The 24433-nt window shown below is 49.0% G+C and overlaps 2 protein-coding genes and 2 pseudogenes across 4 annotated transcripts in view; 1 reads left to right on the forward strand and 3 right to left on the reverse strand.

Annotated features, from left to right (window-relative positions):
- Window positions 1–24433, reverse strand: part of LOC310790417 (insulin-like growth factor-binding protein 7) — a 48983-nt gene that overhangs the window by 18929 nt on the left and 5621 nt on the right. The window contains exon 3 of the mRNA XM_083652107.1: window positions 22348–22457. Within this exon, the coding sequence (XP_083508233.1) occupies window positions 22348–22457 (110 nt within the window). The remainder of the gene's footprint in view (window positions 1–22347; window positions 22458–24433) is intronic.
- LOC310790750 (uncharacterized protein) lies at window positions 424–6220 on the reverse strand (the record flags this gene model as incomplete). The annotated part of the gene is made up of 3 exons (XM_083652492.1): window positions 424–2172; window positions 4261–4367; window positions 4963–6220. 3 exons carry the CDS (start codon window positions 6218–6220, stop codon window positions 424–426), a joined length of 3114 nt encoding a protein of 1037 aa, XP_083508618.1.
- On the reverse strand, window positions 9469–16759 carry LOC310790752 (cilia- and flagella-associated protein 46-like; annotated as a pseudogene). Its single transcript has 2 exons — window positions 9870–16759; window positions 9469–9597 (listed from the first exon to the last, which is right to left on the reverse strand). The product of its transcript is annotated as a cilia- and flagella-associated protein 46-like (transcript).
- LOC310790753 (tektin-2 pseudogene) lies at window positions 17133–18416 on the forward strand (annotated as a pseudogene). Its single transcript has one exon. The product of its transcript is annotated as a tektin-2 pseudogene (transcript).

Here is a 24433-nt window from a genome sequence, read left to right on the forward strand (position 1 = left end):
ACCTGATATGGCAGAGAGAGAGAGAGATAGATATGAGAAAACAAGATTCAAGCAAGTAGACCCCAACACCGCAGCCCTGGTTGAGAGAGAGGGAGGGAGAGAGAGAGAGAGAGGGAGAGGGAGAGACAGAGAGAGAGAGGGGGAGAGAGTTGGATGCAAAGACACCAACTAAATCAGTGGGGAAAGATGTGTAACAGTAACGTTACTTTCCCAGTGTGCGTGTGTAACAGTAACATCACTTTCCCAGTGTGCGTGAGCTTCAAGTTTCATTAGTTATTATGACAAAGCATAGTTGGTAGAACGTAGGGCAGCAAGATGGTGATTGTGTCTAGAGTTATGCAATGTAGGCCGACGCTGGTACTGCAGCTGGTACCTTCACTTTCAGAATAGCCAGGGTGTAACGGTACTGTCACGGTACAGCTGTCAGAATAGCCAGGGTGTAACGGTACTGTCACGGTACAGCTGGCCCTCAACGTACAGTTTGTCTACCACTAATGTGACGCGTCGCCCGTTGCTCCGGTGTTCTTTGAAGAGCGGATAGAGTTTTTTACGCCTCTCAGAGATTTCCTTTGGGAACTGCTCGTTCATGCCGTACGACGTACCTTTCAGCTCCCCGCCGCTGCCTTTGACAAGTAGTTTCTGCTGGTAGTGTTCGAATTTGGCAATAATTGGCCTCGAGCCTTTATTGCTTTTGCTTCCTACGCGATGCGTGCGGTGGAACGTAATGCTGTCGACCGTGCCAGACGGCAGTTTTAAGGCGCTTAAAAAGAATTCCTTCAATGCTTGTTCGGGGTTGTCGGGATTGTTTTCTCGAATTCCGGTGAAGATGAGGTTGTGGCGCATGCTACGCATCTGAGTGTCCAGGACGGTCTCTGTTACCATTTTGTTTTGCAGAATGATTTGATCCATGTCCTCCTTGATCTTCCACATCATCAGCTCCATGCAGGCGCTGGCATCCTCGCTCGAGTCGTGGCCCCCTGCGTTGTCCTGGATGATGCGTTTGAGGTGGTCCGCCACAAGGTTCCTCAAGGCACGTTTGAAGGGCAAGCCACGGCGATGAGGGAACACGATCGCTGTGTCCACCACCCTACTGTGGATTAGCTTCAGAGCCAGAAGGTCGCTCTCCAGACTGTGTCCTATAAGGATGGATTCAGCGCTGAACATAGAGAGAAACAGCACCTGGACATCTCTCAAAGTCATAGTGGCATTCTTTAGGTCCTCTTCCGTCACCCCTGAAAACTGGGTGATGTAGTCGACCACTTCGCTCTCAGGTTTGACAAAGGTGTTGTAGATGACCTTCAGTTCGGAGTTGATGACCGTCACTCTGGTCAGCTCCAGGCCTTGCTTTGTGTAGCACATCTCACAGTCCAAGGCATAAACCCCTGCATTACCATCTGGTGCTAGAGGCTTACTCAAGGTCTTAACGTAGCCGTCTAACGTCTCTTTATGCCCGTCAGGCACATGCTGCTTGGAGACCTGGCAGCCTGGAGAGCCTAGAGCACCGGAGCAGCAGTTGTAGCTTCTCTCCCAGCCTCTGGTCACTTTATGTGAGCGGAAATGTCCCCAGTGATGCTTACATTCCTCCTTGCGCACACAACTTCCATTGACATTGACCTTATAGTTGGCACCACATCGACAGCATATCTTGGTGAATGGGTCCACAATGATCTTTGTCTCTGGCAGGTTGTGTATGACGGCACAGCCGGCGGCCTCGGGGTTGGCTCTGGGGTAGCCGTGCTCCTGGAGCTGCTGCTCTGTCATCAGGTACGCTTTCAGCATCCTGTACAGTGCAGCTCCAGTCACTTTCTCCTCCTGCTGTTTGATGGTGATGCTGGTGGGAGGCGGACTCACCAGAATCTCCTCACGGGACTGGGCCCTCCTGTTAGCAGCCATCCCCACAGGCAAGGAGGTGGAACTGCTCTTGATGCAGAGCTTGTTGAGAGTGTTGAGCGCTAGTTTGAGGTAGATGGTCTTGCTGCTACTGCGCTCATACACCACCCTCTCCTCTTCGAGTGCCATTTGGAAGGCAACGTCCTCTGAGCAGAATTTGACAAATTCATCTATGAAGGTGTTGAGGTAGTGCTGGCGGATGTGGGTTGGCACTTTGGCCCCAAACTCAGTCGGGATGACAGGGCGCTTCATCAAAGTGCTCATCATGGAGAACACTATTATCTATGTTCAGGTGAGGGAGTGGTGAAAGAGGTGGTGCAGAGTATTGTAGTACCGGTGTGCAGGGTACTTGAATCTCTGGAAGTTGGCTCTTAGGTTGTGCGGGGACTTAGCTAAAAGGCAAAAATGTGATGGAATGTGCATTAACAATGCTTCTATAGCACCAGCAGGAGAGGATTTATGACATCACTGATGATGTCACAATACATGAGTAGGGAGGGATTTATGTCACAATGGAAGAAGAAAGTGTGAGAGGCAGCAATGTGCCGCAAGGCATCCAGTCTGCCGGAAAGCCATTAGAAGTAAGCAAGTGATATCATCAGTGAGCAATGTCATCATTGAGCAATTTAATCAGTGATGATGTCATCGGTGATGTCACTGTTCCGATCGCTTCCAAAATTAGCAGAATTTGCCAAAAAAAAAGCCCATAAGGGGCGCTACAGCAATATTTTTTGTAGACGAATCACAGCTCTGCACTGATGATCTTACTGTTTTTCACGCTTCAAAGTTAATGTGATGTGTTTTCTGAAGCACACACTCAGACGTTACATACACACACTCACTCACACACACACACACACACACACACACAGATGACATGAAGCACATGAAAGCGCAAAGGAAATTGAGTCTGTATCGAGGTAAAATGTTGGTGGACATGTTGAAACATAAACACCCAGACACAGCTAAGTACGATTAGTTAGGCAATCACTGAAATTGAATATGATCCATAAAGTGTCTGCTTTGCTGCATAACGGGTGATCTTCATTCATCGTTCTTTACCAACCATTTTCCAAGCTTGCCGGCTTCGGTGCGAGCGAGCGGAAGTGACGTGGCATATGGGGGGGGGGGGGGGGGTGTGTGGTTTCACCTAAACTGGGTTGTCAAGTCACTGATGATGTCATGAATGACTGATGATGTCACAGACTGTGATGAGGTCATAAATCACCAATGATGCCATTCAGTTCCAGACGGCTCAACATGGTGACCAGGTCACTATGGTAGTGATGTCTATCACTGATGATGTCATAATGTGGAGGGAGTGTATTCTGCGTTCACACTCAAGAACTTGTGACGTCACCAGTGTTGTCACTCGAGCAATTGTGATGTCATCAGATGTCACCATCGTATATCACTGATGATGTCATAATGTGGAGGGAGTGTATTCTACATTCACACTCAAGAACCTGTGATGTCACCAGTGTTGTCACACGAGCAATCCCCAGCGAATAGCCATAATGTTAACACGTTACAAATCCTGACCAACATGTGTGTTGAATTTAACTAGCTGTCAGAAAACGGACAGAATTACTGGCGGATAACGTTAGATTCGTGTGGGCTCAGTTTTGAACCTGACATTGCGTTAAGGTAAGGAGACAGAAACAGTAGCAGCGGCAGCCTGTGTAATGGAGCGACTTCATGGAAACAGGCGAGTTGAATTCACAGTTGAAGACTTGTAACGTTTCTCACATTGGTCACATTGGATGCGTTTGGCGGTGGGGGTGCAAAACTCGGCATAACACCTGGACACTTGCGGAAGGCGGACTGCTATCGTCCCTACAGGGACCTAGTTGCCCTAGTTGCACTTAATATTTTTTTATTTCATGTTTTTAGGCATTGTGTGTTACTACATTGTTTTTTTGTTTATTTCATGTTTTCAGGCATTGTGTATTACTGCAATGTTTTTTGTGAAATACATTATTGAATGAATGACTAAGATAAAAATGTGGGTCCTGAAGCTAGACCAGTTGAGAACAATTGTTCTAGATGAACAGCCATGTCTCTCCCCGCTGTTATTAGGAGAGTAACTGACCTTATTTTCATAGTCCCTCAAAGTCCCAAAAAGTGGTAAATGTGTATCCTAGCGTCTATATGAATAAAGTCCATTGCTTTCTCTGGATCTTCAAATGTGTGCAGTCCATTGGCTGTTGTCCACCATCAACACTGCAGGATACATACAGCATGGCAAGCTTCATCCTGCGTTCATGGAGAGCTGGCCTGCGTCTCTCTGGAGTAGTCCTCTCTGGAGTAGTCCTCTCTGGAGTAGTCCGGGAAGATAAGCGCACCTGTTTACCCTCCAAAGTGACTCACTTCTTGTCCCTGGCCACTTGGAGGATGCGTTCCATCTTGGAACCAGAGGAAGCGCGAGACGATGGTCCTGGGTCGCCCGTTAGTAACGTTAGCAGCTCCGGTGCGGGCTGCGGGTCCATCTCAAAACCACCCGGCTGAGGGGATAATGCCAAGCGATGATGTTCTTCTCTTCCCCCTCGTGTATGTCTGCCTACAAAGCGCAGGTTGTTGCGTCTTGCTCTGTCCTGAGCTAGTCGGTCCTCCACAGCAGACAGCTGGCACTTTGTAACGGGAGGGTTCTTGTTTAACTGGGCTTGAGCTTCTTGTTTGGCATCCTCCAACATCCCCAGTCTCCTCTCCACCTTCGTCATTCATCTCAGGACTGCGGCAAGTTTCTCTTCTGTTGAGGCCGTCAATTTCTTCATCTCTACAAGCATTTCAAATAGCGTGTTGGTTATCTCTGGCGAGGAGGCCTCGTGTCTGTCGCTGTCCATAACGTTAGCAGGTCTTGGTGCCGTCAACCTCAAAACCCGTTTCTTGACCTTTTGCCGTCTTATCCTTATCCGACATTCTTCACTTTTATAAATGTATGAAAGCAGTGGAAAGCATAATTTATAAACGTATGAAAGCAGTGGAAAGCATAATTGACTAATTTGAAAATAAGTAAAGGATATTTATGCGAGTCACCAGGAGCAAGATTTTCAGGCTGCCATCTTAATCCACTTCTGTCCATGTCCTCCTCGATCTTCCATATCATCAGCTCCATGCAGGCAATGGCATCCTCGCTCGAGTCGTGGCCCCCCGCGTTGTCCTGGATGATGCGTTTGAGGTGGTCCGCCACAAGGTTCCTCAAGGCACGTTTGAAGGGCAAGCCGCGGCGATGAGGGAACACGATCGCTGTGTCCACCACCCTACTGTGGATTAGCTTCAGAGCCAGAAGGTCGCTCTCCAGACTGTGTCCTATAAGGATGGATTCAGCGCTGAACATAGAGAGAAACAGCACCTGGACATCTCTCAAAGTCATAGTGGCATTCTTTAGGTCCTCTTCCGTCACCCCTGAAAACTGGGTGATGTAGTCGACCACTTCGCTCTCAGGTTTGACAAACGTGTTGTAGATGACCTTCAGTTCGGAGTTGATGACCGTCACTCTGGTCAGCTCCAGGCCCTGCTTTGTGTAGCACATCTCACAGTCCACGGCATAAACCCCTGCATTACCATCTGGTGCTAGAGGCTTACTCAAGGTCTTAACGTAGCCGTCTAACGTCTCTTTACGCCTGTCAGGCACATGCTGCTTGGAGACCTGGCAGCCTGGAGAGCCTAGAGCACCGGAGCAGCAGTTGTAGCTTGTCTCCCAGCCTCTGGTCACTTTATGTGTGCGGAAATGTCCCCAGTGATGCTTACATTCCTCCTTGCGCACACAACTTCCATTGACATTGACCTTATAGTTGGCACCACATCGACAGCATATCTTGGTGAATGGGTCCACAATGATCTTTGTCTCTGGCAGGTTGTGTATGACGGCACAGCCGGCGGCCTCTGGGTTGGCTCTGGGGTAGCCGTGCTCCTGGAGCTGCTGCTCTGTCATCAGGTACGCTTTCAGCATCCTGTACAGTGCAGCTCCAGTCAGCTTCTCCTGCCGCTGTTTCACAGTGATGCTGGTGGCAGCCAGACGATTCGCAAGAAGCTCCTCACGGGACTGGGCCCTCCTGTTAGCAGCCATCCCCACAGGCAAGGAAGTGGAACTGCTCTTGATGCGGAGCTTGTTGAGAGTGTTTACCACTATGTTGAGGTAGATGGTCTTGCTGCTACTGCGCTCATACACCACCCTCTCCTCTTCTAGTGCCATTTGGAAGGCAACGTCCTCTGAGCAGAATTTGACAAATTCATCTATGAAGGTGTTGAGGTAGTGCTGGCGGATGTGGGTTGGCACTTTGGCCCCAAACTCAGTCGGGATGACAGGGCGCTTCATCAAAGTGCTCATCATGGAGAACACTATTATCTACGTATGTTCAGGTGAGGGAGCAGAAAGAAAGGCGGGTGCAGACTATTGTAGTACCGGTGTGCAGGGTAGCTTAGATCAAATCCGCCTTAACAGTGCTTCTATACCACCAGCAGGAGAGGATTTATGACATCACTGATGATGTCACAATGCATGAGTAGGGAGGGATTATGTCACAATGGTGGAAGAAACAATTCTATGCATTCTATGCAAGTGATATCATCGTGATGTCATCAGTAAGCAATGTCATCAGGGATGATGTCATCGGTGATGATGTCATCGGTGATGTCACTGTTGACAGTCGTCAATAGTGACATCATCATTGATGTCATAAATCACAGATGATCTTTGATTTTATGATTTTGACTACTACTGTAATAGAGTGCCGCAGGGATGACATATTTTTGTAGGTTTAACCAGAAATCGCCACCATTTTGGTTCATCAGGGGAAACGTCTGTGGCATTGGTTCTCAAATGGGGGTCCCAGGGGTCCGTGGCACTATGCAAGGGGGTCCGCGAAAAGTTTCCAGGAAAATAAAAATATTTTATGCTTTAAAGGGCATGGTGCAGGTTGGAGACCACATTGCATTAACACATTCACTGCCAACAGTTTTTTTTACTGTAGGTAGCTTCTGCCAAGGTTTTTTTTGAGGATTCTGGCTCATATTTCAAGAGCCGAGGATTATTTTCTGCTAGGACTTTGTGAACACAAAATATCTCAAAAGAACTAATAGAATGTGTGCTTTCTCTGTCTAAAAGAGTTTGTTTGTAGAGTTAGTAGTTATGTAGGCATTAGCAGTTGAATACAGCATGGTTTCAGCGTCTGAAAAGGAAAGCTGAGATAAATGCCTTTTTGTGAAATTCGAACAGTCACTTTAACCATTTATTTTTGGCATCAGTAAGACATCAGACATCTAAACAATAGTTCTGAACAGTAATTTCCTCCATAACAGCACCCCCACCCCCCTCTCCTTCAAACTCCTCCCTCCGTGGGTGTGTCTCTGGTGGCTTTGCAGCGTTTGTCACAAGCAAGTTTCTGCTGCCTGTCTGTGCTGCCTGGCTGCTGGCGGCCCCTCGTCGGGCGAGTCTGGATGGGGCTCGCTCGTTTCTTGGGGTTTCGGTTGAGAGCTTTCATGAAGCTTTGTGCGATTCTGGGCTTTATGCTGCGTGTTTCAAAGTGTGTTGCACCCAGTCTATTTTTGGAACCCCCCACCGTTGTGCGCCACCGTTGTGCGCCAGCGCGAAAGCGTTTTCGCCAAACCATTCTACAGTATGAGAATGGTTTCCTCACGCTTTTCCCTGCAGTTTTGGCTCGGCTTTCTCTAGTCTGGAGAGCACTGTCGCCACTTAGTTTGTCGGTGGAATGGGTTGTACACGTTCGGTGGCTCCCATATTTTTATAGGAGATGTAAAAGGGTTTGATCCACGTCCCACCGTCAAATTTTTTTTTTTTTTTTTTTGACGAGTTAACTCGTCCACGGCAGTCAACCGTTGGATTTTTTTTGACGAGTTAACTCGTCCACGGCAGTGAACGTGTTAATATGTGGAAGGGGTTTTGCAATGGGATTTGGGGGAAAAAAACTTTTTTTCAATCACACATAGCTGCGTTTAGACTAGTTTTTGTAACCAGCAGGGGGCACTGGTCCATTTCATGGAACTACCTTTTGTGATGTCACAGGGATGCAAAATAGTCACCTTTAGGTGACACTCACATTTTTCAGCCCAAAATATGAGGATTTCTGAGTGGTTTTATGTCTGCCCTGTCACCTTTTTTCACTCTCCATGACTTTGCATCCCTGTGTCAGCCCCAGCAGAACATTCTCCTCTTGTGATGTCACTCCTGTTGTTATGTCACACGCCCATTCATAAAATGCCACCTTTTCCTCCACATTTATACCCTGGGGGTCTGTGGGGGGGGGGGGGGGGGGGGATCCTTGTCTTTTTGGAGTGTTTTCACTGTAATCATGAGCCCAAAATGTCAATTCAGATTTTTTTTAACCTGCACCATGCTCTTTAAATCTCAAAATGGTTCATGGATTACATTCTAATCTAACAACCCTATCAATTTAAAAGTCAAGCATGTTACCGTGGAAACAAAGCTTAGCCCAAAATCACAAATCAGAATGAGGGGGTCCGCGGTATATTTTATATCTTCTAAGGGGTCCTTGGCTGAAAAACATTTGAGAACCTCTGGTCTATGGGGTTTAAGAATAGGGATTTCACTTAAATACATAAAATAAGGTCTGTGGTTTACAAGTTTATGGGAAATACAAATTTGGGTTCAGCAGGATAATCTTCACGAACGTTTTCACTTTTATAGGCACTTTTTTAGGCACTTTTATGCCTTTTAAAGCGTTTTCTAAAAAACGCATAAAGAAAACACATTTACATTCCAAAAGTCATAAAAGTTATTCAAGTTTGTGAAGATTAAATTCCTGCTAAACCCAAATTCGCATTCCCATAAACTTTTGTTAACCACAGACCTCATTTATGCTTTCAAGTGAAATCCCCATTCTAAAACCTTATTCACTTTTCCTCTTACGAGTATACTTCTGGACTCATTCCTGCGGTTCTCTATAATTGGGAGCATGTCAGTCTGTCTGGATTTGTTCCGATCGCCTCCAAAATTTGCAGAAACACGACTGTTCAGGGGTCTGGAACAAGTTTAGTGCGACAATATAGTTCTATGGCCCCACGAAAAAAGTAGCCAGGTCACTGATGATGTCATGAATGAGTGATGGTGTCACAGACTGTGATGAGGTCATACTGTAGATGGCTCAACCTGGTGGCCAGGACACTACGATAGTGAGGTCATATATCACAGATGATGTCATAATGTGGAGCAAAACTACTGCCCTGGCCTATAGTTTTTTTTTTTATGAAACTATAATGTGTTAGTAACATGGCATCGCCTAATCATCTTTTAATGGAATGTGTCTACTTTCTGACCGAACCATCTACCACAAACTTGAGCTGTTGAAAGATTCTGTCTGTTTGTTCGGAGTTTCAAGGCGCACCGTTGCGCCGATCGCCTCGCCAAAACACTTCAGGGGTCTGGAATATGTCTGTTGCTTCACCCCTTTGGAGCATGCTGACAGATTTTCGATGCAAGTCAAAAGTCTGTCTCGAGAGATTACTTAAGTGACAGGCCTAAAGTCATGTCATGAATCAGTGAGGTCTTTGGCAATATTTGGGCTAAAAACCAAAGTTTAGAGCCTGTACGTGTCTTGTTTATTTACAAAATTCATACCCGCACTCATTGTTTTGAATGGTGAGTTTGCCCCGCTTCCGGACCCCGTGCTGCCCCCTTTTTTGCTCCGTTGACAGCAGCTTGATGTTGGCGCAGTGATTCAGGTAGTACTGCAATGAGCCACAGAAGGGAGATAAGTATTTCTTGGGCTTCCCCTGTGTTGCCTCTACTACCGTAGCTCTCTCTGATCTTTCCTTCTGTACATTACCATTAAGTACTGTATAGTGGTTGTCTTCTGCGACTTGTAGTCAGTGCGCCTGTCTCCACATGGGGGCGTGCTTCTCTTTTGTGAAGTTGTTACAGCAATGACTCCCATCCACCTGTACACGTTGGTTTCAAGTTGGTTTTCTGGTTCTTCTGAGGAAAGAGGCCTGCTTCCTACTTCTTGTTTGCACTTCTGGTTCTGGAGCTCTGGATCTTCTCTGTGTAGTGACTGTGGAGATGTTGGAGGGAGAATTCTCTGGACACTGAACTCAATCCTTTCTCCTGCAGGACGGACAAGGCCTCCAGTGGCAGCTCCAGCAGCCCCCTGTCTGCCAGCAACACCACACACTCCCCTGGCCCCACAGGAGAGCTGACAGATGATATAACTGAACCTCCCTTTTCTTTCTTCTTTTGGGATTTGGTCGTCTCGGGGACCGATGCTGATGGAGCCGAGTGCCTGAAGCAAGAGAAGTCAAACTGTGTGAGAATTGGATGCAGATAGTCTTCCATATCTTGCACAATTTCTCTGAAGTGAGATGCTACATTTTCTTCTGCGATGCTTCTGACAGGGAGATCTTGTCGCTCCTTGGGGGCGTTGCAACAGGCTTCCTTGAGGGCGGCATGTCTAGTTTCCTGCCCGAAGGTCAGAGTCCGCTCCCGAAGTGCCAGCAGAGCCCTCGGGCTGACTGAAACCTTGGCCACCCTGCAGCATATCAGTGTAACCTTCGCTTTCTTATTTTCTGGTTTGGCTTTCTGATAGAAGGCGCCATACAGTTCTGACCCATCCACAGTATGCTGAAGTAGCAGGATCTTCATGTTGAGCGGCAGCTCTCCAAGGATGTTTAAGTGGTTGGGATTGATGGTCAGGTCCTTGTAGAAGCTGTTGAGGGAGTCCTCTGTAGTGCTGGGCCCCTCCTCCTGCAAGAGGAGCAGAGCCGAGAGCTGGGACACGCTGGTGTCGGCGCAGGCGCAACTAAGGACCTCAGCCATCATAGCAGCGCTGCAGCAGCTCTGGAACAGGCCTAGATATTGGCCGGCCGCCACAGGGTCAAACTGGCCGTGACACTCCAGCATGTTGAGGCATGCATCGGCCAAGATGGAGGAGGGCAGCTTGTGTTGGAGACATAGGGCGATGGCCTGACCCAACGTCTCATTGGCTTTGGCAAACAGCTGCTGGGCCCCACACCTCCTCCGCTGCAGCTCAGCACTTTTGGCAGAGCTTGTCCTGGGCTCTGTTCTGCTTGATTCTGCTTGAGTCTCTCTTCCTAAATCCTCCTCCACAGGAACGGCTTTGGGGTCAGTCCAGGCCTCCTCCTCCTGGTTGTGTCTGTCCCAGAATGTGGAGGGATAAAGGGGGTCCTTCTGCACAGCCAGCAGCCTCAGGCACTTTCCCATAAGGCCCAAGCAGCGAGCTCTCGTCTCCACATTGTCCAGGGAGCGAAGGCTCACAGCAGCCAGCTGGCCTAGTGCTGCCTGCCCCAAGGTCCTGCCTACACACACCCATTCCTGTTGTGTAGAGTTGGGGTCAGGCATGCAGCGTGTAAACTCCTCCAGTGCCGTCTCAACAGAGCTCCTCCTGTCACAGACCAGAGCCTGGCTCTTCTCCTCAGCACACAGCTGCTCCAGCATGGCCAGGGAAAAGTCTGCCAGGGACAGCCGAAGGCGAGGCAGCCTTTGCATGATTTCCAGTGACGGCCCATAACTGTCTCCCTGCGGCGGCAGCAGGTTCTGCACATCCAGTACCAAATGTTCCAGCACTGTGACAGCTAGCTGCATTTGGGAGTATGCATCCAACAGGTAGCGCTGTTTCCCCTCTATATAGGTACTATGGCTGGCTAAGATTCTCAGGCCCTGTGCATACTCCATGTGGGCCTCTGCTGCTTGTTCTCTATAGTCAAGTTTAATGAATCCACTGGCACACTCTCTGAGTGTATGACAGGCAGCCATTAACCTCTGGAATGCCTGGGTGCAGAGTTTCTCTCCAGGTTCACCGCCAGCAATAGCATGTATACATTCCACTGCACCTCTCATCTCTAGTGACATGATCAAGAACCTGAGCTCTGGGACTCGGTTTAGTTGCTGCTCCTGAACAAGCTTCAGAGCCCCACAGCCTTGTTTTACAATTTGATCAATCTTGGTATGTGCATCCTGGTCTCTCTGGCCTGCTGCAGCTATGATCATGGTGACAGTGAGCTGGTACCAGAACTCCTCATCCCCACCTAGGGCCTGGGCCCTGTCCAGCAGCCCCAGGGCCTGGGCATGCTGCTGCTCTTCACAGGTCAGAATGGCCAGACTGAGTAAACTCCTTGCCATGGCTATCTGGTCTCCTAGTTCCGTTGCCACCAAGTGGGCACCTGCCAGCAGCTGCCTGGCCGGTTGATAGAGCCCCATGTGGAGGCACACCTCTACTTTGTCCAGCCAAATATCCTGAGCACATACATCTGCACTCTGTCGCCCAGACCAAGCCTTGTCATCCACCTCAGATTTCTGATTGAAAGTCTTGTGAGAGCTCCTCCCCTCCTGTACGAGAGCAATGGCTTTGTGGCACCCTATTTGTTCTTGTTCTGGGATGCAAATGAGATCCAGGAGCTCCTCACAATATGGTGAATATGTCTCCACACCCAACTGGCGACAGATCCTCACAATTTTGAGACGGTAGAGGTCAGAGAGGCTCCTCCTGTCCAGAAGATCAGCAATAGTCTCAGCAAGGTGCATTATGGGCAGGGTGAGGTGGGTGAGGGAGAGTGAGTGGAGCTTATTTGCCAGTAGGTTGAGATAGAACGGGCTCTGTTTGGTGATGCTGTGTGTGTTGATACAGTAGGGGCTGCTGTTGGTTTTGAATGTGTACCTGGCCTGCTCAGAACAGCTGTAGCGGGCCCAGTCTTCTGTTGTGCTCGGAACTACCTCATCATGGAACTGGCGTTTAGGTTTCTCCTCTTTGGCTTTTTTGCCTTTGCCATTGTCTTTGTCTGTGGCCGGGGAAGGTGACTGTGCCTCGTTGGCCTCTTTGCCCTCTTTGGCCACCGTTGCCATGGACACCTGCCATGTCTGCAGGACAAATGTGTAGGCTCTGAGTAAGTTGAGCTGGTGCTGGGGTGAAGTCCTGTCTGCCATGACAGCAAGCAGGGTGTGTGCTCTCATGAGGCCGTCCAGACGCCTCACCTCCCGCAGCTTCAACAGACATGGCGTGAATAAAAACCTCTGCACTCCTATGGGGTACTCACTTTTCACTGGGATCATACCCCTCTCTTTGGACTGGCCTGCCGCTTCCTCTGCCTGTTCAGTGTCAATGTGTATAAGGATGTCTATGGCCCATTGCATTTGGTGTTGTGCATCAGCTTTGGGGAAGTTCTGACAGTACAGCCACTCTCCAAACTCCAACAGAAAGCCCACCTTCTGCCACTGAGTCTCTGCACTAAACAGAGAGGTGATGGACTTCTGGTAGGAGGTTAGCTGTTGAATTATATTGCCAGCACACAGCGCCACCCGGTGCAACATGAGTGAACAGCAAAGCTCTCCTTCATCTTTGAACCTCTGCATGTCCATCTGCACACTCTGCCCCAGCCGAGCTCGTACCAATACGCGGTGTTTAAGGAGGGGCAGCTGGTGTTGGGTTTTGGGCATATCTCTGATGGCTTTGTCCAGCAGCTGCAGAGAAGTTTTCCAGTCTGCTCTGTCAGCATGGATGTAGAACAACAGACTGTAAATGGCTGCTCTCAGGGTCAGATCATCTTCATTTGATGCTTTGGGGTCAGAACTCCCAAGATTCAGCATAGTCAAGGCTGCCAAGCCCTTCACTTTGTCCTGTTTATTTGCATGTGTGGTGTTGGTGTGGGCCAGGGCCTTCAGGATCTTCTCTAGGGGGTCTTGGAGCTGCAGTCTCTCTACTGGGGTCTGTGTCAGAGGCAGGCAGGTGTTCCAGTAGTGCTTGGCAGCAGCCATACACAACACTGGGTTCCCAGCCTTCTCTGCATAGCTAACACTGGACAGGAGCAAATTCATAGCTTCTTGGTAACTTTGTGGATTGCCATTGGACTCGTGGATCAAGCTCAACCCCCTCAAACAAGCGGTACTGCTCAGCATCTCATTCACTGCTGACGGGCCATACAAAAGACAAGGCATGGTGTTGAGGCTCTGAGCTGCTGCGCTTTCCAGCTGCAGAGCACTCTCCGTGCAGGATAAGACCAAGCCGTGGTTCTTGGTATGGTAGCACAAGGCAGCCAACTGGTTCCACACCTGCAAGTTCACCACTGCATCAGTCCAGCTGCACTCAGATGCCATGGACACCAGCGTGGAGAGACCGGGAACCATGAACTCCATCTGCTTCGGGTTGCTGTTGCACTGGATCATCTCAATACCGACAAGCACGCTTGTCATGGCTAACACACACCGATTCTTCCAATCATCATCTAACCCTATCTCCATCTTTGGGCCAATCTGCAGACGCAGGAGCCTCTTGATCTGCACCCATGTGGCCACCACCTGTTTCCTTGCTGCGATGGGGACATTCACCCCTGGGATGGTGCCGTTGGAGAGGCGAAGGGCGTAGTTGCACAGCTCCATTGCACCTGGGTCAACGGGAACGCTGCTACTCTTCACTTCCTTCACTTTCCCTGCTCTGTTTTTGGCCTTGTCCTCTGGCACTGCGTTGGTGTTGTCTGTCAACAGAGGTTGGATTAACCCCCGGGCGACAGTGTCACACAGCAGCACGGACAGAGTGCGATCCCCAGTGTTCTCTGACTTTCTGAGTGTCTCCACCAGCTTCTGGAAGGTGGGCAGGAGGCGCTGGTGCTCTCCAGCTGCCAGCAGGTGGCTGTTGTAGTTCCACAGGTACACGGCTGTATTGGCTACCACCCACGGCTCGCTGATCTCTGCTCCCAGCTCTGCTGCCCGCTGGAAGCTGGAGGTGGCATAGGAAGACAGCTCCTGGATCCACTCTCTGTAGACAGTCCAGTGTGGATCATCTTCAGAGACATGAACCCCACTCTCCTCTGGCAGGACGGCATAGCCATTGAGCTGTACCCCCTCCGTTCGCAGCTTATGGATGGTGGCCTCAGCATTGATGAAGCAGATTTCAACTAAGAGGTGCAACAAGTCCTTTACAGCACTTTGGGTTACTTTGCAACCATGAAGCCCTTCTGCATGGCTCTCTTCCTCTACCCATTCACCTTTGTCTGTCTTTGTAATCTTCCATCTCCCATTATCGTAAAGCAAGCAGAATCGACATGCAGCTCGGCACACATCCCAAACCTCCTGCTTCCTGGCTGTCTTCACCAGTGCTGCCCACAACTTCACCCTCTCTGTGTTGTTGGTGTCATCTTCTTGTCTGTCCAAGTGTTCCTTTGCACTCTCTACAGATGTAGAGTGGTGGTGAGCCTTAGCAGAAAGCTGAGCCACTGGTCCAGAGCCAAGACTGTCTATGGGAATTTTGGAGGTGTTGTCTGCATCCAGGACCATCTGGAAAGCATCGGGAGCCAAGAGGAGTCCCACGTTGACCAGCATGGCACGGTGATCTGTCATCTCTTGGGTCTGCATTTCCCTGGCTTTTTGCAAAAGCATAGCAGCCTTATCCTCGTTCCTGGCGGGGGGTTGGTAGATGGTCGCTCTGAGCCGCAGGAGGTGGAGAGCTGAGGAAAGGCGCTCTCGGTGCGTCCCCTGATCCAGCAGCATGGCTTTCTCAAGATGTGCCAAAGAAGCCTCCAGGCACCCCTCCTCTTCTTCAATCACTGCCAGCTCTGAGTGGGCCTGACAGCGCGTCTCCAACAACATGCTTTGTATGTCTTCCAGGACTTGGGCCACCCTGAGCAGTGGTGCCTTGATGCGTCTCCTAAGGTTCTGCTGCAGGAGCGGCAGGCAGAAGCTCCACTGGGTAGCACACACTGCCTGCATGGCCCGAGGGTCCGCATCTCTCACTGCACTCTGGAGCCACTGATCCAGCTTGCCTATCTCCTTCAACCGGGCCTCCACACAGGCTTTGGAATAGTCATTCTTCTTCCCTTCTTTCTTCAGGAGGTTGAATTCACATTGAACACTTTCCATTATTATGCATTGGCCAACGGTGGCTTCTCCTGCCAACTGAAGCTCTTTCAAACAGTCAGCAGCCACTTCCTGATGCTTCACTTGCAAGGCCAGCAGAGCCAACTCCAGAAGTAAGGGGGCTCTGTCAACCGGAGACATGGGTGTTGTTGGGCTCTGATGAGGGCTGGAGGTTCGGGGAGCAGCGGATATGCCAGGAGATACCATGAGATTGAAAATCTCCTTCAGCTTGGCAGGATAATCCTTCTCCAGCTCATCATGCTTCCTTTCTTCTATCCTGTTTTTAAGTTCCTGTATTTTCTGAATAGCTATTAAGACGGCACTCTGCTCTGTCATTTTAAGCAGGCCACTATCTAACAGCTTGTGTTGTACTAGTAGGGTAAAGAGTTTTGGATACAGATGAGGGGTGTGCTTCTTAATGAATTTTGCTGTAACTTTGGCAAAACTGCAAGCATCTTCCATTTTCCCTGAGTCCACAAGGCACTCAACCAAGTGCATCATGAGTTCAGCCCTCCAGCTGTGGTCCTGCTCTGCCACCTCCTCCAGACCTCGGAGCACCTGCCTGAGGGAGTGAACCAGGTGGAGGCGCCGCCCGGGCTGCAGGAGAGGACGCACTGTCTGGAAGTACAGCACAGACGCATTGAACACCAAAAAGTGGTATCTTGGTTTGTCCTTTGAGACCTCAATTGCTTTCAGAAAACACAGCACGGCCTTTTCAAATTCTTCCACACTACCAGTGGCTGACGGAGACTCCAGCTGGCCCAGACAGAGGTAGGCTCGACAGAAGAATTGATTATTCTGCGGTTTCCCTTCAAAGTATATCTTTAGACACGCTTTGCCGATCTCCAAACAACCCAGCTGTAGAGCTTCCTCCGCACACAGGACGTACAACTCTTTGGCAAAGCATGGGGTTTGTCTGCTTGTTCCAGCTGCTGTTGCCTCTCTCATGATCATGTTGTAGGCTGTCAGCAGAGCAGCGGTGTCTTTTTGCTCCTTTGCCTTGGTTAGACACTGGCGAATATCAAGATCCATGTCAGGTGAGATTTGGAACGTTTGCTAATGTTACGTGCGGGTGTGTTGAGTTAAAGCTTACAATTACTTGATAAGAGATTTAGCAAGCACTGAGCAATTCGGTGAAGATGAGATCAGTGAGTGATGTCATCAGTGATGATGTAATCAGTAATGCCACTCAAGCAATTATCATGTGATGATTTCAGTGATGCTGTCATCAGTGAGGCAACTCAAACAATTGTCAGAGGGATTTATGACATCACTGATGATGTCACATTGGAAGAAGAAGACACCACCCTAGTACTATAATTGGTGGTGTGTCTGTGTGGGATGTGAACAGTCCAGAACACTGGCACAACCGACTTATTCAATGTTCAATAAACTCCACAGTGGAATGGCGACTCTTCATGTGAAGCCCGGTCTGCACCACAGTGTGTCAGAATGGTCCGGCAACAACCAGCAGCTGTCCTCAATGGCAGAACACCAGCAACATGTCTCTAATGTCATCCGGCAGGAAGGGAGAACCCTGCGCAATGAGACCAGCAGCAAAACATTCTGGGACGAGAGCGATACCAGCCACAGGTTGAGTGACAGGGTTTGGGACATTGCACAGTTTAAGGAGGCACTGGAAGCCTGCGCACAGGAAGTGGACAGAGAGATAGATGCTCTGACCCTTTCTAAAGAGCAGACGGTGCAGGCGCTGGCTGCGACCGTGGTGCCCCTGGATGTGGGAGCAGAGTGCATGACCCTACGGGAGGGCCGGCGTGGGTACGAGTTGGTCAGCGACCCGGTTGAGGAGCAGCTGAAGGCAGAGGTGGAGCTGATCAAGAGGGTGCAAGGGGAACTCCGGGAGCATGTCAACAACGCCTTAGAGCAGCTGTCTCTTCTGCATTCTGCTCGACACGAGCTGACCCTCGACCTCCAGAACAAGATGTTGGCCCTGGACATTGACATGACCTGCAAGTCACTCACTGTGAAGTCGCCTGAGATCTCTCTGTGGACCAACCCCACCCGCACACCCATAGACTCCTCCACCCCTCAGGAGTGGATCCAGTTCAGCCAGTACAACGTGGCTCGAGCCCAGGAGGCGATGCAGGTTTCCCAGCAAATGAGGCTGGACACCAGTCTCACCAGAGACCGGCTGCAGAATGAGTTGGACGCAAAGCGCACCGCTATAGAGTTTGCCATCCGCAAGCGCAATCACCATGTAGAGCAGGCCCACGATGAGCTGCAGTGGCAAGTGAGAAATACTGAGGATGAGATGAGAAACTTGGAGAGTAATATCCACAGTCTGGATGAGGACATCCAGCTGCAGACGGCCTCGCTGAAGCTGGCTCACACACGGCTGGAGAACAGGACCAACCGACCCGGCATGGACCTCTGCAGAGACAAGGTTCAGTATGGTCTGGTCGATGAAGTCAAGCAGCTGGAAGCCACCATCAGGGCTCTGAAACACAAGCTGTGTGATACTCAACACTCTCTGCAGAGGATGAGGCTGCATCACACCCGCATGCTGCTGGATCTCAACAGGAAACAGGAAGCTCTGTCTCTGGAGCAGCGCAGCATGAACACGCGCACCCGCCTGCACCGACAAAACCCCACTGGTGATGGTCCCACTCACGAACTGCAGTGGGAGAAGCAACCAGAAGTTGCTTGTACCTGTACTGGCCACCAGTAGGGTTCCGGGCGTATTCTCTCACAACTATGGCGTATCACAAGTAGGGCGTACACTCCCTCAAGGCGTAAAATACCTAAAATATTGCTGAAGTGCCCCATACTGTACATTTTACGCCTTCACAATAAGAGCCCAACACACTTCACACAGTTGCAATGCGTGCCGTTGCCGTTGCCACAACAGGTCTGGCATGAGTTTGGTCACACACACAAAAGTGCATCCATAGGGGGCGCTACAGCAATTATTTTATTTTACAATCACAATAAAAGTGCGACACAAACTTCACACACACGGCCCTCCAAAATGTGCGGCTGATGCTAGAATGGATTGGTCGGAGGGACATGAGGAGTGATGGTTGGTTGGGGTTAGGCTCAGGGGGAGTTACGTCCCTCTCGCCGATCCATTCTAGCATCAACCAAAATGAGCCAAAACACAGTTGAGGGTTCTGGCATGAGTTTGACACAGAGTGTAAGTGTAGAGAGCACTCGGTAGAGTGCATACCTCTGCCAACCTTTCTACAAAGTATTATGGTTACGTGAATCCGTTTGGATGTTATGCGCCTTCTTGTGATTGGCCTTGCCCACTTTTGGCTAGTGGGCGTGGAAAGTGAATCAGTGTCAAGTCAAGTTTATTTGTATAGCCCTAATTCACAAGCATGTCCCAGAGGGCTTCACAGAAAATATGTCTAGCTAATTCTAGCTGACACAACAGTAGTAAATTACAGTAGTAATGATAACACATTGAACAATTGATAGAAACATATAGAAAATATAGAAATATAGGAGAGAGCGGAGGAGAGAGCAGGAGAAGGGAAGGGGAGGGGGTGGGGAGGGAGAGCAAGGGGAGTATGAGAGAGTATATGGAGAGAACAGGATAAGGATGAAGGATGAAGCTGACACAACAGTAGCAAATTACAGTAGTAATAATAACAACACATCGAACAATCATACGATAGAGAAATATAGAAAATATATGGAAATATAGGATAGAATGGGTGCCACGCTTTAGGGTAGAATGGGTGCCATGCTTTAGAATAGTGGCGGAATAGTGGGAGAGGATAGAATGGGTGCCATGCTTTGTGCATCCTTGGCCCATGACCAACCTTTCTACAACGTTCCGTGGTGTTACGTGAATCTGTTTGGAAGTTACATGCCTTTTTGTGAATGGACACACCCATTGCCACACCCGCTTTTGGCCAGTGTGCGTGGAAAGAATCAGTTCTAAGGTGGCCCATGACCTACAAGTACAACTACAAGTATTGTGGCGTTATGTGAGTCTGTGTGGAATTAAGCGCCGTTTTGTGATGATTGGCCACGGCCATTGCCCCTTTTTGGTTAGTGGAAACGGGGTGGGAATTACGCTCCCTCTGGCTGTGATGCCCTGAGATCCCTAAGGCCACCTTGACAGTGCCCTGCTACCAGCCTGCTACTGTCAGTAGCTTTAAAAGCATCAGTGGTCTCAGTTTAATGTAGCTGCTCTATGCAAATTATGTGTCATTGGCTCATTTTAACACACATTTCAGAAAAATCACTCTTCACGATGTCAATAGAGCACTGGCCTTTGTGCCCTGGCATGTGGCCAGGACACATGCCACATGTGTGGAAAGTGAATCAGTTAGGCATTGACCTTGGCCCATGACAAACCTTTCTACAAAGTTTTGTGGTGTTAGGTGAATCCGTTTGGAGGTTAGGCGCCTGTTTGTGATTGAACACATCCATTCCCACGCCCCCTTTTGTCCAGTGGGCGTGGAGAGTTAATAATTTCTAAATTGGCCCAAGACCTGCTTTTCTCTCAAGTTTTGTGCAAATCCATGAATAACTTTTTGAGATATCCTGCTGACAAAGAACAGCAACTCCGGTAACGTTGATCTCGTCTGTGGCGAGATGTTTTGAGGCTTCAAAATTGGTGTTCAACAAGCTCCTTAGAAATAAATGTCTCAAAGACCAAGGAGCTAATCTTACAAAACCCTAAAAATTCAATGCAGCCAAATAATCATCAACGGACAACATGAGATGTTGTGTTACTGAACGCAGCACGGCTGTGCAAAAACATCGATATGGGAAATATCGGGGCGGCTTTAGCTCAGGAGGTAGAGCGGGTCGGCCAATGACGCAAGAGTTGGCGGTTCGATCCCCGCTCCCTCCCAGCTGCTGTCGTTGTGTCCTTGGGCAAGACACTTAACCCTCCTTGCTCCCGATGGTGTGTAGGCACCCTGCGCGGCAGCCTGCCGCCATCGGTGTATGAATGGGTGAATGTAGACTATCTACTGATTGTAAAGCGCTTTGGATAAAAGCGCTATATAAATGCAGGCCATTTACCAAATATCGATACAGTATCGATTAGGGGTGGGAATCACCAGATGCAGATGCCCGGTGGCCTGGCATGGCATGGCCTGCAATTTTTATTTTCTTTATTTTTTAAATATCGATACTTTTCGTCCAAATATCGATACAATATCGTCAGGCAAAATATCGCGATATATTGCCGTATCGATTTTATTGCACAGCCCTAATTGATTGGTTATTGATCATATATTGACTCTGTTCAATAATGATCTATGGTTGTCCCTCTCAGACGTCTCTCAAGTGAGCTGCTTGGAATGACAAAGCAGAGAGGGAGAGATAACATTGTGTTTTGTCTTTTCAGTAGACAGAAGGTTGTATTATGGCTTATGTAAAGATCAAGGTTGTATTGGGTTGAAAATAGGACTCAGCACTGTCCACGGCTCATAGTAAACTTTCTCCTTCGCTTATGAACTCGTGACAACACCGGTGGTACCGGAGCTCCTCATCTGTCCTGAAGGTCCCGATTTTCATCCAACTGCTCTCAGTCTGACCCAACTGTGGAAGTAGCATTAGACACGGTCGGAGCGTGGCTATTTGCCACGAAATGTGAATTTATTCAGTTAGCGGACTTCTCCCTGCTCTCTCAGCTCATCAAGCAGAGCTGTGTATCTGTGCTACTTCATAACATCATAGTCAAACAAGTTGTAACGTTAACTTGTAACTTGTAACGTTACTCACACTGGGTTGAAATTGGGTTGAAATGAGGAAAGAATGTGTACGTTAGTTTCTTCTTGACATGATTAGAACACAAGCTGTTTCAGGTGCACAGCTCTGGGGCTGCTGCCTGCCGCTGGGCGTTTGAAAGCAGGTGTAAAGTGGAGTAAAGTGCTCAATGTTAAGTAGAACGACCGCACTGCAGATATACGCCTCCGCCAACAAGTGAGCAGTCGACATCCATGTCTGTCAAGACTTTTGAGCCAAATGTGAAGAAATTCCGTCAAGGCGTTAATGAGATATTGCGTTAACAGTAATCAGTTTATCCTTGAGTCCAGGTGGACGTTTGAGCCAAATTCTAAGAAATTCCGTCAAGGTGTTGGGCATGTTAAATAACATACTAAAAGTCTACCCAAATGAACATTCCCAGAAAGGGGTCATTTTCAAGATGGCGTCTGCCGGGAGCTTAAAATGGCATTATCTCTCTCATTCATTATCTCTCTCATTCATTATCTCTCTCATTCATTATCTCTCTCATTCATTATCTCTCTCATTCATTATCTCTCTCATTCAACCAGCTTGAAAATGACCCCCTTCCAGAATTTTCTTTTTGGTAGACTGTACGTGTGTGTGTGTGTGTGTGTGCGTGTGTGCGTGTGTGCGTGTGTGCGTGTGTGTGTGTGTGTGTGTGTGTGTGTGTGTGTGTGTGTGTGTGTGTGTGTGTATTCGCAGCCCACCTGCAGTCTCTCCTTGGCCCACCACACTTTGGGAATCACTGGCCCTGTGGCACTCCATAATCAGTTCAGTGACAATTCTAATAACATGTGTGTATATATATATATATATATATTGTATGCTATTCCTTCTTCCAGATGCATGTGTTAATAAACTGTATGTATTAAACTATTATAATAATAATATGAAGTGTATTCTACCTTCTTCCAGGTGACCACGGGTGTAGGGACTCCGATGGCCTCACAGCTCAGGTAAACCTGTGAGCCACTGACGTTGTAAACATCACCTGGAGCAGTGACGATGACTGGAGCTGAGGATAGAGGAGACAGGAGAGGAGAGAGGTCAGGAGAGAGGAGACAAGATAGGAAAGGAGACAGGTTATGTCCTGAAGGTGAAACCTCTGGAGCGCCCCTGTCTGTCAGTGACAGGGGACAAACAGTGGACAGACTGGAGACAGTGGACAGACAGTGGACAGACTGGAGACAGTGGACAGATGGGACAGTGGACAGAATGGGGATAGACTGGAGACAGTGGACAGACTGGAGACAGTGGACAGACTTGGGGCAGACTGGAGACAGTGGACAGACTGGGGACAGACTGGAGACAGTGGACAGACTTGGGGCAGACTGGAGACAGTGGACAGACTGTGGACAGACTGGAGACAGTGGACAGACTGGAGACAGACTGGAGACAGTGGACAGACTTGGAGCAGACTGGAGACAGTGGACAGACTGGAGACAGACTGGAGACAGTGGACAGACTTGGGGCAGACTGGATACAGTGGACAGACTTGGGACAGACTGGAGACAGTGGACAGACTGGGGGCAGACTGGAGACAGTGGACAGACTTGGGACAGACTGGAGACAGTGGACAGACTGGGGGCAGACTGGAGACAGTGGACAGACTTGGGACAGACTGGAGACAGTGGACAGACTGGGGGCAGACTGGAGACAGTGGACAGACTTGGGACAGACTGGAGACAGTGGACAGACTGGGGGCAGACTGGAGACAGTGGACAGACTGGAGACAGTAGACAGACTGGAGACAGTGGACAGACTGGGGGCAGACTGGAGACAGTGGACAGACTGGGGGCAGACTGGAGACAGTGGATCCACAGTGACCTGCAGGAATCTGGTGGTTTTGGATTTCCATTTAGAAAGGAATGTGGTGAAGCCCCTCCCTCTGTCCCTCAGCTGTGTTCTTAGCGAGTCCAACAGGATTAACCTCGCGCTCCACTCCAGCTTTGTGCCCACCAACCGGCCGCCGCATATTTCATCCAGAAAACCCGGAACGCACTTCCAGGCCATGTGATCAGCCTGTGTTGAAACAGGTCAGCAGATAGGAGCGGAGCGGAGCAGCCACCAGCTTCATACAGACCACTACTGAGAAAGTATAACTACTGTCTGTGGTCCACATCTCCATGTAGAGAGTTGAAATGTGAAACACTTCCTTATAGAAACTTTATAGATTTGAGCCGACACTATGTATGTGTGTGTGTGTGTGTGTGTGTGTGTGTGTGTGTGTGTGTGTGTACTGTACACATTTAGCAAATGTCATGTCAGCTAAAACGACTTCAGTAGACGTGAAAACACAACTATAGTGAGTTCATGGATGAATATCTGATCTCACACCTGCAGGTGGAGGGAGGGGCTGCTGCGCGGCGCACAATCGCTCCACTGCTCGAACACGCAATATTTCTAGTATACATACGGTCCATCAGCAGTGTTCAGCAGTAAAGTAAAGTAACTCGTTACTGTCATTTTATTACTTTCCCAGTAACTAGTAAGGTAAGTTATTACAATTTCCAAAACAGTAATTATATTACAGTTACTAATCGTTAGTGCATAACTTTCTCCATCGCTGGCACAGAGCTAAAGGGAAGTGTGGACGTGGGTTCTGGCCGTCTGAGACGACTGCGTTGCCAGAACTGAACTGTAGGGGGGTCATTTTTTATATAACTCGCCTGTTTGGAGTCAAATAGATGATAGGAAAGGGACAGGTCGCACTATCACTCCACTAACCAGTCATAATCCAGTTAGAATGAACACTGAAGGTTCACTGGACTATATAGTGAAGCGGCTTTGCCTTAAACCAACCAGGAGTGTCTGTGTAGTGCTAAGAGCCTGTCTGTCTGACCAAGAGCCTGTCTGTCTGTCTGTCTGTCTGTCAGTCTGTCTGTCTGTCTGTCTGTCTGCCTGCCTGTCTGTCTGTCTGTCTGTCTGTCTGTCTGTCTGTCTGTCTGACCAAGAGTCTGTCTGTCTGTCTGACCAAGAGTCTGTCTGTCT

The sequence above is a fragment of the Poromitra crassiceps genome (assembly GCF_964638095.1).
Source record: "Poromitra crassiceps genome assembly, chromosome: 15".
Taxonomy (NCBI): Eukaryota; Metazoa; Chordata; class Actinopteri; order Beryciformes; family Melamphaidae; genus Poromitra; species Poromitra crassiceps.